We start from the raw sequence: 18836 nt of genomic DNA, 5'->3' as shown, positions 1-18836 counted from the left end.
TGTGTACAGTATGAGATTAAATTTTTAGATAATAGCAATGAATGATTATAAAAAAATTGCATTACTTACAACATGAAGTAGAAACCCCAAGCGGAACCTGAGCCCCAGATGTTGGGTGTAACACCCTTGTAGAGCCCACGAAAGCCTTCCTGTCGGAAAATAGTCGAGAATGCGCTGCTCAAGCTGTTATATTGCGGCACTGTTGTTGTGCGCCCATCGTTCACTGCAAAATTTAAATTAAAAAAATGGTTTTTATTATAGTTAAAATAATTTTAGTTTAACTCAAAATCAAAGAATAGCCAGCTTAAAAACTATAAAAATTTATAAATTGTAGAAATTCTACTCGACTGCATAAATTTAACACCAACTGGGTTATTTGAGCTGCAGCCTCTACCATTGACGTCAATACACGCGCCGCTTCGGTATAACAAAGTTGTTATTGCATGCCGACGGTAAATATTTATTAACAAATGGTATAGAAATGATCATAATAGAGATAACACATTTTTGTGTTTGCTATTTCGGGTTTAGATTTTTTATATACATAGATATGTTTGCCTTTTAGTTCTTTTGTTTTTTATTTTGAATGAATGAAAATACATATGCATTAAAAATTAAAGATAATTTGATAAATAAATTTATCAACACAAGGCGCTGGAATGATGTAATCTCAAATGGCTAAGCTAATGAAAACTGTTTTTTGGAACGACCTATAAAATTTAAAAAGTTTTTTCTTTTTAATTTAATTGATTTTTTATTTTCTGAAAATTCTCGTCCCTTAACAATCATGGTTTTAAAGGCAAATCGTCAACACATATTTGAAAGAACGTTTAAAAGTATTTATATATACAAACACTAGAAAAGCTCTCCCCACCAACAACACTATCCGCATCGTTTTAGTCATCGCCGCAGTTTGCATGCATAGCTGCAATGGGAGCAGCTTAAGAATAACACATCAATTCGATCTAAGACGCACACCCGTCGCATTGTATATTTTCTCATTTGATTTATCTTCCATATACAGGGTCCGCCATATAACTTTATGGAATTTAAAATGCTATTAAAAAGAAACTACTCAGCATTTTTCCAAACTGTTTTTTTTATTTTGAAGTACAATCCTTCCGGTTAATGATGGAACACAACTTCATTCATATGTCTGACTCGGCTAGCCATGCACCATCCCATACGATCGGTCCAATTTTTCAACAAATTTTCCATTGTATGCGGCTGTATTTCAGCTGTGACATCGCGTATGTTGGTCTTCAGTGCATCAATTGTTGCTGGTTTGTTGGCATAGCACTGGTCTTTGACGGCAACCCAAAGATAATAATCCAACGGCGTCAAATCGCAGCTCCGAGGCGGCCAAACGATATCAGAATTTCGGCTGATAATGCGATCTTCGAAGACAATGTGCGCAAAAGACTGATCGTAGCATTCGCTGTGTGGCAAGTAGCGTCATCTTGTTGGAACCAAATGCCACCAATATCCTCCTCTTCAATTTCTTGGAAAAAAAATTCGTTCAACATGGCCCGGTAATGCTCTTCATTGACGGTTACGGCCACTCTTCGCTCATTTTCGAAAAATGGACCAATGATGCCTCTCGACCAAAATCCGCACCAAACAAACAGTGACTCGTTGTGAATGCATCGGCTTTTCTTCGAGTGCGTGCGGTTTTCTGAGCCCCAAATGCGGCAATTTTGCTTGTTAACATACCCGCCGAGATGGAACTGAGCTTCATCCGAAAAGATGATTTTTCGGTAAAAGTCTTCATCTTCTTCAAGTCGATCCCAAGCCCATGAAGCGAAGCAAAAACGCATTGGGTGGTCGATTTGCTTCAGCTGCCGAACCAATTGGACTTTGTACGGCGTCATACCAAGGTCTTTACGCAAAATTCGTCTCAATGATGTCTCCGAAATGTCCAATTGTTGAGAACGACGGTGAACTGATGTTCCTGGTGATTCACGAACACTCTCGGCCACAGCAGCAATATTTTCAAGTGTACGCACGGTTTTTGGTCGGTCACGCGTTGGTTTGTCAATAAGGAACCCAGTTTCTCTTACTTTTTTCGCAAAGTAACGCACATACGCTTCATTCGGTGCTTTTCTTCTTCCCATTGCCGTACGTAATTTTCGTACACATCCTGCAACATTACCATGATTTTCAAAGTAATGTCGCAATATTTCCCAGCGTTCTTTGAGCATTCAGCGGAAGAATAAAACTAATTTTCTGTCAAATCAGATGACAGCTAAGTGTTACCATTCTTCAAATAATACCTAGTTCAAATCCGTAACGATAGTTGGCGGGCCCTGTGTATATGTATATATATTATTGGCGCGTACAGCCTTCTTGGGCGTTTGGCCGAGCTCCTCCTCCTATTTGTAGTGTGCATCTTGATGTTTTTCCACAAATGGAGGGACCTACAGTTTAAAGCTGACTCCGAACGACAGATATTTTTAGGAGGAGCTTTTTCATGGCAGAAATTCACTCGGAGGTTTGCCATTGCCTGCCAAGGGGCGACCGCTATTAGAAAAAATGTTTTTCTTAATTCTGGTGTTTCACCGAGATTCGAACCAACGTTCTCTCTGTGAATTCCGAATGGTAGTCACCCAACAACCCATTCGGCTACGGCGGCCCCCTCTTCCATACTTATAGTTAATTCAAATAAAGTTCATGTAAAATATAAATTGAATAGTTTTATTTTTACAAAGTAACGGACAAAAAAGCTCCATTTGCTACACCACTTGGCTTAAGCCCCTTCCAAGCCTATTGTATTGTATATTCTAAGTGGGAAGTGGTGTATGCCATTTCATTGGATTCCTGTTGTCACGCGTATTTCAGTTTGTTCAAAAAAAGGCAAAAGAAACCACTCAAGCAGCACAGCTATCAGTCACTTACGCAAACAACTCACACAACTAACCAACGTAGGAACGCGATTCATCAAACCAAATATTCATGGCTAAAAATAAACTTTGATGTCACAGTTTGTTCGTAGAAATGTGACAGAGACGAGCCCCTTTTTAAAAGTACGCGTGATAATTTGGTAAGAAATTGCGAAAACAACTGAGAACTAAAGGGTCTGTTAAAAGTGACGCCTAGATGCCAGTAGTTAATACAAAATTGAAAACCACATAACGCTAAATTCGAGATTTTTTTGGTGGAAATAATCGTCCGAATGAGTTGACAAATTCATTGGCTGGGCGTCCTGTTGAAATTTGGTGCGCAAAGTGTTACTGAACCTTCAACTTACAACATCGTTCCCTGGACGTTCTCACAAATTAGGCTTTCATGAATGGACTGTGGGCTGGATTTTACCTGCAGATGTGCTTTGGGTGGACATTTAAATGATGTAATTTTTCACATGCAATGGTTAGGATGGCGGTCGCCGTAGCCGAATGGGTTGTTGCGTGACTACCATTCGGAATTCACAGAGAGAACGTCGGTTCGAACCTCGGTGAAACACCCAAAATTAAGAAAAACATTTTTCTAACCTCGGCAGGCAATGGCAAGCCTGCGAGTGTATTTCTGCCATGAAAAAGCTCGTCATAAAAATATTTGCCGTTCGGAGTCTGCTTGAAACTGTAGGTCCCTCCATTTGTGGAACAACATCAAGATGCACACTACAAATAGGAGGAGGAGCTCGGCCAAACACGCAAAACGGGTGTACGCGCCAATTATATATATATATATATATATGTAAGATAATATATTTAGTAAAAATGTTATTCAATAGTTATTTCAACTTTAAATTAAAAAGATGGTGATTAAAAAGATGAAGTTTAGTACGGCACGTCTGTTTGGGCAACTGAAAAGAACGACTTTTTATTAGCAAAAGCGCGCACACGAAAATACGACTTAACTCACCGACAACTTAAGGCGAACTCCTTTCTGCCTACTCTCCTACATTCGGCCATTCGACAATATCATCCGTCTCGGATAGATCGGATTCATCCCGTTTCCACGGCTTCATATAGTCACAACTCGTTGATGTTGCATTGGGGCCTTCAAAGTCTGCTGCCTTCTTTACATCGTACCTATCGTTTCGTTTGACCCTGATCACCTCATAAGGGCCCAAGTACTCGTTGGCCAACTTTTTCCCTGCGACAAATTGTGACCGTTTGATAGCCACTAAATCTCCCAATTTGTAGATTTGTTTGCATTTACGACGTCTGTCAAAGTTTTCTTTGTATTCTTTCTGAGCGTATACGATTTGTCTTCTTACATTTTCTCTCATACTGTCACGATTAGATATTAAAATATCGGCTGTTTCACTTTCCACCATATTATTTATGTTGACATCCATTGGCGTTTTCATTTTCACACCAAACATTATTTCAAATGGTGTGTATTTCGTTGATTTATTGATGGTACTATTGATGACTCTTTGCACTTTGCCAACGTATTTATACCAGGCTTCTGTACGATCTGCTGACAACTTCGAAATAACATTTATAACAACTCGGTTCAATCGTTCGACTTGGCCATTGCCTCTCGGCACACCCGTTGTTGTCAGGACGTGTTCTACTTTTTCTGTCTGACACCAGTCCTTAAACGCCGTCGATGTAAATGCTGACCCCTTATCACTGATAATGCGATGCGGTGCTCCAAATATGTTAGCCCATTCCGACATTTTTCTGATTACCTCCTCTGCAGATGTTGTTTTTGTAGGGTACAACCAAGTAAATTTGCTAAAACCATCAACAACGATTAAAATATGCTTGTACAATTTTGCTGTTGCATCTAAAGGTCCAAGGTGATCGATGTGGATTGTCAGCAGTGGCGCATCTCCCTTATCAATGATATGCATTTCCCCTTCTTGTTTCCCAAGCTTCTTGTTGAATAAAATGCATTTGATACAATTTTTGATATATTTTTCAACTTTTTGGCGTAAATGTGGTATAAAATACCTTTGTTGAACCGCATTAACTGTTTTATCAACCGCAAAGTGCCCTTTTTCGTGATCTTCTCTAATAATCTGTTGCTCCATTAAACGTGGTACAGCAAGCAGTAGTAAACCATTTTGACTTTTGAACAAAATACCATTTTTAACAACGTAATCTTCATAATCTTGCGTTTGTAAAATTTGCTTCACGGCTTTAAAATGTTCATCGCTTGTTTGGGCTAGGCGTAGTCTAGCACTTATTTCGTCAATCATTAAAACACTCGCTGGTGCTCTACTCAAAGCATCCACGTGCTTCATCGAAGTTCCTTTACGGTGCTCTATAACATATTTATAATCTTCAAGATATAGTATCCAACGTGTTACGGCGGGTGGTAACTCTTTTTTAGTAGTAGTGCTCTTAAACGCTTGGCAATCTGTGACTAATTTAAACTCTCGTCCCAGAAGATAGTGACGAAATTTCTGTACAGCATAATATGCAGCTTTTATTTCAAGGTAGAAGCTATGTAACTTACTTTCTTCAGCAGTATTTTTTCTACTCCAATAGTATATAGGATGCAGCTTTCCATCGAATAATTGCAAAAGAATTCCTCCAAGACCATCCTTCGACGCATCGGTATGAAGCTCCGTTGGTGCTGACGGGCAAAAGATACGCAAAACTGGTTGACTAGTTAGTATGTCTTTTACTTTTTCAATGGCTGTCATTTCTGCGGTGCCCAATACGAATTTGGCCTCCTTCTTCAATAGGTCTGTGAGTGGTTTGGTGATTACAGCATAATTTTCAACGAATTTCCTAAAGTATCCAAACAGTCCTAACATTTGTTGCAGCTGTTTCACGTTTTTAGGCACTGGGAACTTTCGTATGGCAAGACATTTCTCTGCATCAGGTGAAACACATCCGTTTTTTATTAATAATCCCAAATAAACTACATCGTGCTTTAAAAACTTGCATTTTTGCCATTTAATATGGAGACCATACTGTTCAGCCAAACTTAATACTTTCTTCAACTTCTCTATACCTTCTTCTTCATTCTTCGAGGGCACTATAACGTCATCCATGTACATCTGCATAACATTTTCTCTAATCAAATTACGAAAGATGTGGTTGACGAAACGTAAAAACATAGCCGGTGAATTACAGAACCCAAACGGTGCTCTGTTGAATTCATAAATACCATCGCGGGTAACAAAAGCGGTGTACTTCTTCGAACTCTCTTCTATTGGTACATGAAAAAATGCATTTTCAAGGTCCAAAGTTGTAAATATGCTTGCGCCTTCTAACGCTTCAATGACCTCTTCCATGAGTGGAACTGGGAAACGATCTTTTTGCACTATTTTATTTAAGTCTCGGAAGTCTACACACAAACGTTTTTTACCATCTGTTTTATCGACTATCACAACTCGACTACAATATTCGGAACTCGACGGACGTATTATTTTCTTTTGCAGCCAGTCCTCAACTTGCTCGCTTACAACTTTCTGTTCTGGCAATGGTAGTCTCTTCGGTAAATGTCGAATAACTTTATCTTCTGACAACACAATTTTCATACTCATTGGGCTTGTCACTTCGGTTTTAGGTGAATACTCTTTAACAATATTTTCTATTTGTTTTTTGTATATTTTTGGCACTTCTAACTCTTTATTTTCAATCGAAATATTGTGAATCCAATTTTCCTTTTCCGAAAGAAATTTTGTAAATCTATAACCACTTCTATCATAAATGTATTCGCATTTTCCGATAAAATCAAAACCTAAGATGACCTCATACTTAGACAAATTGTCTGGTACGACCAAGAAGCTATGCGCACAAACAAGGTTATCAACAGAAATATTCGCTTCACACCTGCCGATAGCAATCACCTTTTTATTGCCATAACCCGAAAGACTGTCACTACATTTCTTTAAAGAACAATTTAATTTTTTTGCAACCGTTTGCTCAATTATAGAAATTTCTGCACCGCTGTCGATTAGGCAACGAACTTTTATGTTGTTAATCTGTACAGTCTTTTGCATGTTTTGCTGCTGCTCAACTGTATGGACCAAGTTTACGTCATTATTTTTTTGCGTACTTGATGGGCAATTTTTGGATATGTGTCCCGTTTTATTGCACCCAAAACATTTAGTTTGCTCTTTGCATTCGCTTCTTTTATGGTCAGTAGACCCGCAATTATAACAATGTTCTCGTTTGCTCTTTTTGTTTTTATTACTTTCCGTTGCACTAGAATTTCTACCATTATTTGCTTTTGCTTCTCTTTTCGTTTCTATTTGTTTTTCATAAGCTTCAAGCATTGCTTTCAAGTCGTCAAAATTCTTGGCAGCATGTAAAAAAGTTTTGTTCTCTGCTTTTTCATTTATTCCATCAATAATGTACCTAATGATCGAAGGGTCATCTACTTTCCCGAACGTTCCTAACCGTCGCATGTGTAACATATACTCATGCATACTTTCTGTACTCTTTTTGCGTCTCTCCTGCAATTGTTTGTGTATGTCGGCACTTACAAAGTCACGGCGAAATTCTCGTTCAACTTCTTTTCTAAGAGTATCATAATCAAAAACACAAATTGAATCCACGAACAGTTTAGCCGTCTTTGTCATCTTTTTGCGAGCGAAAACATATTTTTGATTATCGCTCCATTTCAGAGCTGCTGCACATTTCTCAAAATTCTCGAACCAGCTCTCCACACGCACCGGTGATTGACCATCGAAATCTCCGATTACACTATCAACGTTTTCTGTTGAAATTGCTGCTTGCTTTGTTTTTTGCTGCTCTTCTTCCTTCTGAAACTTCAACGTTAGAAGTTTTATTAGGACGCCAATTTCAGTCATTTCTGCTTTTATTTTATTTTCTGATGTTTCGTCGTTGGTAGCGTCGAGAAAAACTTCGTCGTCGACTTCAAACTTCTCTTTTATATTTTCTTCCAGTAAATCGATCTCTTCTGTTGCTGACCTTTTTGCCCTTGCTATTGCGCGCTGCTCTCGGCTTGTTGGTTTTGTCACTTGCAAATTGGATTCGCCGTTTTGCATAGACATAAATTTTACCGTTTATATTTTATATCAAAATATATATTCTACTTTTAGCAACTTTTATGATTTTAAGCAACTTCAACTTAACCTTCTCTTAAAGTGTTTGTTCAACTTTAAAACACAATTAGGTCGACTTTAATAAAAAATAAAACTGCACGGTATTAGATTTTCCGAATTGGTTTTTTCAACTTATTAACCAAATTTTTATCAACTTTTATTCGCGACGGTTGAGCCCCCAAATGTAAGATAATATATTTAGTAAAAATGTTATTCAATAGTTATTTCAACTTTAAATTAAAAAGATGGTGATTAAAAAGATGAAGTTTAGTACGGCACGTCTGTTTGGGCAACTGAAAAGAACGACTTTTTATTAGCAAAAGCGCGCACACGAAAATACGACTTAACTCACCGACAACTTAAGGCGAACTCCTTTCTGCCTACTCTCCTACATATATATAATGGTTAGGAGTCGTATTTTAAATACAAATAGTGGAACCTGAAAAAATCTACATTTTTACATGCTTTATTTTAAAATAACAACTGGGCGTGTCTTTTGAAATGCCCTTTAATATACAGACTGTACACCGAAGATCAAAAATTGTTTTGCTCATTTAGAATTTTATATTTATTAGATTTCACTTTTATCAGCACTTGAAATAATTGTTTATTACACTCGTGCGGACGTGTTCTGTGATAATAAAAATGTAATTATTATTTTTTTCCACAAAATATATATTTTTTCTTGAGGTACTTTTTTTATTTGAGACCTACGGGAATCATATATGTATATGATATATTGCACACAAAGATACCACACATAAAAGCGAAATCTTGAAATCTTTAATAAAAAATGCGGTCGTAAATATCTACAAAAAAAAAATAAAAATAATAGAGAAAAAAAAGAATAAACTCCGCAAAAATACAATGAAGACTTGTTGCTGTGCCGCAAAATAGCAACGTATTTGACATATATTATATATCACACAATCCTGATAACCACATATTCAAATATGTCCGATCTGGCCGGTTATTATCGCTGCTAATTCTGGCATTTTTTTTTTTTTTTTTTTTTTTTTGAGAAGCGGCAGGGGTGTTGAACATTTTGCTTTAATAACATTACTGGCAAGCGATAGAAAGCTATCTCTACTGAAAATATCTGATGTTGCCAAGTTCATGGCTAAATTTGTTATTGTCCCATTTCTAACAGAGAGCCAAGGGTTATGGACGTGAGAACAACAAGTGGGCAATAAAAGCATCGAAAAATAAGCGCTGATTAAGAGCCAAATAGGCGCATAGATGTGTACTCAGTAATTTCATAAATTTTGGTCACTATGAATTGTGTTTCGTATCTACTGTAGAATAGGATAATTTTTTTTTTGTTGCCAACTGTTTTACTTTTTATCACTTTTATTTCCACACGCCCTGTGAAAATGTTGCACATTTCCTATGACAATAGAACAAGAAAAATGCAACACTTCCACAAATTATATATTTAACATAAAGAACGACTTACTCCTTCTGCTACTGCAGACAGAGTTTGAGCTGCCTCATGCCACGCCATTCTTTATACTCCGTTATACTCCTACCTATACAGAATCGATCCCGACATAGTCAACATATGTCCGCCATATGAAGGTACCCCGCACGACCCTAACCATCTATTCACGTGCCCCCTTAAACCCACTCACCTAACATCTCTTTCTGTCACACACCCGTCGAAACAGCTAAATTGCTTAAACCACTTACATCTTTTTGAGAAGGTAAACAGTCCCTCCAGTGAGACATTTTGCAAATTTCCCAGGTCCTCAAAGAAATAATTGCCCAGATATTGGGCAGGCCTTCTGTGAAGAGCAGGACATTCACAGAGGAGGTGTTGTACCAACTCAATTTCTTCGTCATCTCCACAACTGCTGCATAAGTCATTGTGAGGTGCACCCATTCTACTGGCTAGGGTACCAATAGCGCAATGACCCGTTAGAACACCTGTGAGGACGCTGGTAGTTTATCTGTTGAATCCAAGCATACATTTTGCCCTTTTAAGATTCAGTTTTGGCTAGAGCGGTTTGGAGACCCTGCAGTTAGTAGTCAAATGCCACCATCTATTGGTTTCCGCGATTACGCTCAAGTCAATCGCAGTGTACAGATTGTTTAGAGGAATGCTTATGTTCTCTACCACTCGCTGAAGGTCCAGCTCAGAGCCTTTGCTCGTATGTATATACAAACAAATTTTTTTTTTTTTTGTCGTCAATTTTTTCTTGAAAATGGGTAACTTTATGAGCAACAAAATTTTTTCTGTCCATTTATTTTTTAAATATATACAAATATAGCTCAAAAGCGCTAGAGGCTCGTCCGTGCTACAATTAAAAAATGCGTTTGGTTTGTCGTTCTCATGACAGTCGGTTCTACGTTACCGGAACGACCCGGATTTATATCCCGCCAAGGAGTGTCACTCCAGCGGCATTCCCCGTGCATGTATGGGGAATGTTTATGCTGCTATCACAACACAACAACAACTAAAACGATGCGGATGGTGTTGTTGGTGGGGAGAGCTTTTCTAGTGCGAGCATAGAATACAATACGGAAAGGCCTTTGTTTTTGTTTCGATAGAGAAGTAAATAGCGGCAAAGACAATGGTTAATGGATGAGATGTTGTTGAGAGATGGGTTGGTACACAGTTGCTTCTCGAAAAAAAAAAATATGAACAATATAGTTAGTTTTTGGTGAGTGCGCGACCACCAACTTTCTTTACCTAATTTGTGAACAGCAAATAAAGACAACAACAAGAAGGAATTACGCCACCTTTGAAGAACACAGTAACAATGAAGTTAATCTACTCCCAATAAAAGAACTGACATCAAAAAGGGGGCTGCAAAGAAATCGACAAGTTATAAACATAGAAAATAAGTAAATAATTTTTATATACGCCATTTAATATAAAATGTTAGAGCGATAATGGTCACCTAGCAAAACTCAACCCTTTATCACTAATAAGGAGTATGGAAATCTTAGTTTTAAGATAAATATGTATATAAGTACATTTGAAAAAAAAAAATTGTGATATACAACTTGATATTGCTCCCTAAATGAAGATTAGCTACCTCCGATTTAAAAACAGTGAACAATTTTTTGCCGTAGCGTATGCTGCTGCTGCTTTGAAATGAATCATAGCCAGTTTTAGTGAAGCTTTTTCGGTCTTCATGTCAATAGGCGAAGACCATAAACGTATTTTTATTAAAATAAAAATGTGTGTGGCAAAACCAGTTTTCAAACTACTCACCAATCATAACATAGATATCAGCTAATTACTTGAGCCACATTTCGAAGGTCTTTTTAACAAGTCATTAATGCGCCATGAAAAACAAATTTTAAGCGAATTTCTGAACGGCGACCAATGAGCATTTCACGTGACTTAACAAAAGTAAATGCATTCGAAATCGAAAGCGAAATAGCCAACTAATTAACAAATGTACACCATTTAGTTAGTTTCTATTGTTAAATAAACAATGTAGTTTTTTGAAATTTTAGAATTTTCATTTGCTTTTATTGAATTGGAAGAAATGCACAAAAAACAAACGTAGAAAACAATATAAAGAATAAAGAATGCTAATAAATTGTTCGAAAACTATAAAAAAATCGACTTTCAATTTCACACAGCTCTCTAAGTAAGAATGCACGCATATATATGTATGTACATAAGTTTGCTTCTAATACTGAGTAAATACCGCTATATAATTTTTGCACATCAACACGCGTGTTAAAAAAAAAGTAGATAAACATGAAAAAGAAGAAGAAAAAAGGAGTAAAAAAAAACGCTAAATGAATGACAAAAACATTTTAACAGGTTGACAACATTTTTCAATGAAACTCAATTGAGATTGATGCAACGCATGCAGGAAACGAATGCATGCACCAATACTTCCATGAAAGAAACTAAACAAAAACATCTGTACACATTCAAGCTTTTAACGCTCAACACAGCAAAAATGACTCATACAAATACATATTGACAAGGTAGCACGAGAGAGAGAGAACAGTTGCTTATTAAAAACACATCTGCCCAGGCAACTGCGTAACTTTCCTCACAAAAAAAAAAAAAAAAAAAAAAAAAAAAAAAAAAAAAAAAAAAAAAAAAAAAAAAAAAAAAAAAAAAAAAAAAAAAAAACATATACATACAGCGAGCGGTGCAAAGTGTCGGTGGGAAGAGATAGAATAGCTGATTACCATCTGCACATCTGCCCAGACAGCCGCGCAGGTGAATGACAGCTGACTCCCACAGGTATAAGCAAACCACCCAACAACATGCCGAACGAGTCTCCGGGCATATATGGAGAATCGAAGGAAAAGAGCGATACGATCAATCCGTTCCTGAGACGAGCGAGAATCGCCCGCTCACCTGTGAGAAAACAAATACTCACTTCTGAGCAAGAGCGCGCTGAAAAGCACCAATGCGAGCATAAAACTCCAAACATGGAAAAAAGCGACGCGCAACAGCAGAAGGAAGAGGAAAGAGAGCAAGCGACAAAGCGAGAATCAAACGGAGAGCCGCTACGCGTGATGGGAGAAATAATAAAAGAGCTCATTTGTATGATGGAAGTGCAGAGGCATATCAACATTCCTATGAAAGACTTGGTGAGTGCAATAGAGAGGCTGCATAAGAAAGCATTAGACATGCACAGCATATCTAAGCCACCCACTGTGCGCGCCAATCAAAGCACACAAACTGACAAATTAGAGAACGATCGCAAAAAGCATGCAAAGAGAGCCCGCACGGCGGCCAATAGCGGACGGGATGCGCCCAATTCGCCGCAGCAAATAGCAAAGTGCATCCGCTTAGAATCGCCGAGAGGAGCAATAGAGGCCAGGCCCAAAGAGCAACAACACTGCACCAACCAACCAAAAGAGGGGGATGCTGTAAAGAAGCAAAGTGTGGCAGCGATAGACATGAATGCGCCCCTAGGCGTGGAGGGCATCCAATCACGTGAAGGCTGGTCAACAGTGGTCAAACGTAAGACCAAAACCACTCAAAAAATACCAACGAAACCTGACGCATTGGTCCTGAAGAAAGTCGGTGAACTTTCATACGCGGAAATGTTAAAAAAAATTAAATCGCAACCTGACCTCAAGGAACTGAGCCATATAGTAAAGGGCATTAGAAAGACGGCGAAGGACGAATTATTATTCGAACTAAAGCGGCAAGCTGACCCAGCTACTGAAAAGCTCAAGACAGCAATAGAATGTGTCCTTGGCGAAAGTGCACAGGTTCGCTCACTAACCCAAGAAACGGCCTTACAAATAAAGGATATTGATGAAGTGACGTCCAGAGAAGAAGTGTTAGAGGCGATAAAAAATAGCCTCCCGGACGGAAAAGTTACGCTATCAGTCATTCGAGCAATGCATACAGCATACGGTGGCACGCAGACATGCACCATCAGCCTACCACCGGCATCCGCCCAAAAGCTGATAAGCCTATCCAAAATACGTATTGGCTGGGTCTACTGCCGCATTAGGGAAAAGGCAGCTATAACAAGGTGCTACAAATGCCACGATTTTGGCCACCTGGCAAGGAACTGCAAGAGCGAAGATGACCGCACTACTCAGTGCTTCAGATGTGGAGGGCAAGACCATAAGGTTAAAAACTGCGTAAATACGCCGAGGTGTGCGCTATGTCTACAGCACGGCGAAAGTGACACTAACCATGTGTCGGGAGGGCGAACATGCCCCGCATTCCAGAGAGCAGCCCAACAGAAGAAAGTATGAAGGTCTTGCAACTTAACCTCAACCACTGCGAAGCAGCGCAAAGCCTGCTTACCCAAACAGTATACGAACTGGGCATCGATGTTGCTATACTTAGCGAGCAATATAGAAACAGGCACGAGGCGTCATGGGCCAGCAACGTAAATGGCAAGTGTGCCATATGGAGCTGCGGGAGTAACCCAACCCATCTGGGGAAACCAGTTGCAACAATCGGCTATGTGCGTGCCAAAATAGATAATATACACATATACAGCTGTTACATACCACCCAGTACAGATTTGTGTACCTTTGCCAGTATCATGGACGAACTGGTTAATGACGCTAAGCAAAGAAGCGCGGCACTCATAGCAGGTGACTTCAATGCGTGGGCAGCAGAGTGGGGATGTAAGAGAACAAACCCGAAAGGCAGGGAGCTTTTAAATGCACTAGCAGCGCTTGATTTTGTTCTACTCAACAGTGGTACGGAGAACACATTTAGCAAAAATGGTACTGGTTCCATCATAGACCTTTCTTTCATAAGCAGGGGACTAAGTAGAGCTACAAGATGGTACCTCAGCGACTGCTACACACATAGCGATCATAAGGCAATAGTCATTGCCATCGAAAAAGCTCAAGTAGGCACGATACCCTACAAACGGCAAAATGGGTGGAAAGCGAAAAGCTTCGACGAGAAGCTCTTTGAGATAGCCTTCGACAAAACCGAGGTAATATGCACGGTTGAAACTGCAGCGTCGGAGATAAGGTCAGCCATCACCAAAGCATGCGATACCGCTATGGTCCGACAAGGAAGACACCAAACACGTAAGCCAGCATACTGGTGGAACGACGAGATTGCGGAGTTGCGAGCACAATGCAATCAGGCCAGAAGGCTATGTCAGCGCTCACGGAATGCAACCAACACTGTAGAACTCAGGCTCAACTACAAAAATAAGCGTAAAGCGCTTAAACTGGCCATTCGCGATAGCAAGCGCAATATGTTCAAAGAGCTATGTGACGACGTCAATAATAACCCATGGGGCTCAGCCTATAAAATAGTGCGGAACAAGATGAAACAGACGGTACAACCAACATGCCCAATTCTCTTGGACCAGATTGTACGAGAACTCTTCCCTCCGCAGCCTGACTTTGTGAGAAAGATAGATAGCGAACCAGCCACCAACATCCCGGCGGTAAATGTAGCCGAAGTGCTCAAACTAAGTAGCAAATTATCGTCTCGAAAAGCGCCTGGGCCAGATGGAATTCCAAACATTGCGTTGAAAAAAGCCGTGCTGCAAAACCCGTGCTTGTTTGCGAGAATTTTTAATGTGTACCTGCAAGAAGGCGTCTTTCCAAATATCTGGAAACTACAAAAATTGGTACTTGTACCAAAAAAACCAGGTGCTTGCGCTCCAAATGAATACCGTCCACTGTGTATGCTGGACTCCATTGGTAAGTTGTTTGAGCTTGTGATTAAAAACCGGCTGGAAATATATGTAGACGGACAGCTGTCAAGCTACCAGTTTGGCTTTAGGAGGAAGCGATCTACCACAGACGCGATAGAGGCCGTAAAAGTAATTGCGGAAAAGGCAATTGAAGGCAAGCGATGGTTAGGTGGTGCAAAAGAATATTGCCTAGTAATAACATTAGATGTCAAAAATGCGTTCAACAGTGCCAGATGGATAGACATACTACACGCCCTCCGCGCGATGCAAGTGCCTACCTATCTACAGCGTATCATATCCAGCTACCTGTCTGATAGGGTGTTACGTTACGGCAGCGACAGCGGAATTGTTGACTACCAGGTCACAGCTGGTGTGCCACAAGGATCCGTTCTAGGGCCCCTCCTGTGGAACATTATGTACGACGGCATTTTGCGACTAAAGGTACACAAGAGAGCAACATTCGTTGGCTTCGCGGACGATATATCAATCGTTGTAACCGCGAAAACGCTCGCGGAAATTGTAAATATCGCGCAACAAGCTATAGGCGCGGCTCAAAGATGGCTAGGCGCGAATGGTTTAAAGCTAGCTACGCATAAAACAGAAGCCGTACTCATCAGCAGCCGAAAGAGAGTTGAAAAGGTCAAGATTAGAGTTGGGGACAGCATTATCGAGTCAAAGCCATACATAAAATACTTAGGCGTCTTGGTAGACCACCGAATTAGCTTCCGATACCACTTGGAATACGCTAGCAACAAAGCTGCGACTGCGACAGCAGCCCTGGCTAGAATAATGGCGAACATTGGAGGACCAAGGCAGCAGGCAAGACAGGTCCTGGCTGGAGTAGTGAGGTCTATCCTTTTATATGGCGCGACAGTTTGGCGCGATGCATTCCAACACGCTTCATACGTACGAAGTAGTAACTCCACGTACCGCTTGTGTGCTCTTAGAGTCTGCTCTGCCTTCAGGACAGTCTCAGAGGATGCGGCGCTCATCATAGCCGGTCTATGCCCACTCGACTTGATAGCGCAGGAGATGTATGAAATGAGACGTATGAGGAACAACCAAGCCCAATGCGATCAGCTGGCACTGAGAAAATCCATAAACCACCGCTGCGTGGACCAATGGCAGACGCGATGGGACAGTGCAAATAAAGGCAGGTGGACCCACCGTCTCATCCCCAACGTTGAAGCTTGGCTCCAGAGAAAGCACGGAGAAGTAGACTTCTATGTCTGCCAAATCCTAAGTGGCCATGGTTGCTTTAAAGCGTACCTTCACCGCTTTGGACACGAAGAAAGTCCATACTGCGAGCAGTGCACACCAGCAGTTGAGGAGGACGCAGAACATGTGCTTCTCACGTGTCCCCGCTTCAGAAGAGTAAGGGCTAAACTAGAAGGCAACCTTGGCAGCAGCATCACGCCCGAGAATTTAGTGCCACTGATGTTGATGAGCCAGGACAATTGGAGCAAAGTCCAAAACATGGCTGCTGAAATAATGCAGCAACTTCGAAATAGCGAGCAGGCAAGGAGGATGCGCGAACGTCAAATAAGAACGTGAAGCAGCACACCTATCCAGAGATGAAAACACAGGTAAACTGACGACACCACTATTAGAAACTAGCTTTTCTATGGTAACGAACAGGGACATGGGGGGAGGGGGCGTATAGATCCGACAGGGGTGGTTGTCTTCTGATATGACCTAACAGTGGTGGTAATAGGCAGATGCAGCTTGTGACATATTGCATCAGAACAGTAACTGACGTTGAGTGCAACGCTCAAACCGCCTCCCGACGAAATACTTGACGGTAGTACCGGGGGGATCGGTACTTTGACGGTAGGAGGTTTAGTTCGGGTTAAAGTCCCACACTGACGGGGTAAGGCTTTCGATGCTTCCTCCTCATAAAAAAAAAAAAAAAAAAAAAAAAAAAAAAAAAAAAAAAAAAAAAAGGTAGCACGACAACTGGATACGCCGAAGCAACTGCATACTAACCCTTGACAAATTCAAATGAAGCACTTAGCAACAAGTACGAGCAAATGTACGAACACTCTTCTCCACTCTCACACCAAGTAACGGGCTGGGAACACGCGAAAGCTTAAATAGGCAAGAGTATACAAAACATGCCAAGTAAATAAACATTTGCCATATGTAGGTATTGGTGAGTAAATGCAACATTTAAGTGTGTATATGTACATATTCCGTGCTTTTTGCAGCCGTGCGAGTTTTTGAGATTTTTTTAACGTTTATTTTGTTTTATCTTTCACATATCACATTCGCTAGGCTGACGTTGGCATGCATGAGTGAGTAGGAATGGTTATGGGCAAAGATGATGTCTGTATTCTCGCCACAGTAGTTATAGGTATGTATGTCGTCAGTGCTAACGTCACGTGGCTCATAAACAAATGGAATGCGTGTATCGATTGAAGAGGCGAAAATCAGCACAAGTTCGTTGTAGAAAAAACGAGAAGTGCGGACAAAAACACACAAAGAAAAATCCGGAGTTTCATTTGAAGTACAGTGCACTCGCGGTAACTCGAATAGCCGCTAAGTCGAACGACGTGCTAACTCGAACACATTTTACCCCCTATTGACTTCTTTGTAACTCGAACAATCAAAAAGCGCTATAACTCGAACAAAAAAAACAAATTTATTTGTACACACATTCTTTTCAAACATGTACATTTTGTACATACATACATATGTAATAGTATATGTATATAAATTATATGTATACTAGTGTATTGTCCATATGAATATTTCGGCGTTAACATCCCGTTAGTTTTCTGGGAACAACATCTTGCATTGACCAAATTGCTTTAAATTTGTCATTTGTAGTGTATCAGTGCACGTGAGTAATGGATCGTAAAAGGTTGAAGTGTTTAACATTAAAAGAGAGGGCTGAAGTCCTTAACAAAATTAAACGTGGACGTAGTGTTACTTCTCTATCGAAGGAATATGGGGTAGCCAAGTCCACCATAAGTCTTATAAAAAAGAAAGATAAGGCAATTTATGGCTTGCACTAACGCTACCGGCAACCATAAGCTTAAACTTCTCGTTATTGACAAAGCAAGAAATCCTCGTGTTTTCAAAAATTTTAACTGTCCGGTGGAGTACAAAAATTCCAAATCAGCCTGGATGACTTCGGCGATTTTCAAAGACTGGTTTCATAATTCGTTCGTGCCGCAGGTAAAATCCAGATTCATTAAAACAATTTTTTTAACCAAGTTAAATGACTTTAATATTTAGGTAAGAAAATATTTGAAAGATGGGGGACTATCTGAGAAGGCTCTTCTTCTAATTGATAATGCCCCATCACATCCCAACGGAATCGAATTAAAGTCCGAGGATGGTTTAATTTTAACTATGTTTATGCCGCCGAATGTGACACCATTGATCCAGCCAATGGACCAAAATGTAATTCGTATAACGAAACTATACTACAGAAATTTTCTACTGGCTTCCATTTTCAACAATCGATCGAAAAATCGATATCAATGACTGTTTTTTTAACATAGCACACTCAATTGATAAGTCGAACAAATTCGATAAATCGAACAGCGCCTGTTTTAATTAGTTCGAGTTATCGCGAGTGCACTGTATTTACTTACAGTTGACGAAATGATTGCATTGCATTTTAAAATTATATTTTTTGTTAACTGAAGTGGGCGAATGGACCAACTTTAAGCTGTTAAATTTACATGCATCTGCAGCAGCGGCAACAACAACCAAAAATATCGGCTTTTATT

The 18836-nt window shown here is 39.9% G+C and overlaps 1 protein-coding gene across 1 annotated transcript in view; it reads right to left on the bottom strand.

Annotated features, from left to right (window-relative positions):
- The window catches only part of LOC128868208 (mitochondrial folate transporter/carrier), a 37356-nt gene that overhangs the window by 10505 nt on the left and 8015 nt on the right, over window positions 1-18836 (bottom strand). Inside the window, exon 2 of the mRNA XM_054110039.1 lies at window positions 70-223. Coding sequence (XP_053966014.1) covers window positions 70-223 — 154 coding nt within the window. The remainder of the gene's footprint in view (window positions 1-69; window positions 224-18836) is intronic.

This window comes from Anastrepha ludens, chromosome 6, assembly GCF_028408465.1.
Source record: "Anastrepha ludens isolate Willacy chromosome 6, idAnaLude1.1, whole genome shotgun sequence".
Taxonomy (NCBI): Eukaryota; Metazoa; Arthropoda; class Insecta; order Diptera; family Tephritidae; genus Anastrepha; species Anastrepha ludens.
Note: the sequence above shows the minus strand (reverse complement) of the source record. Positions and strands in the feature narration are given on the sequence as shown.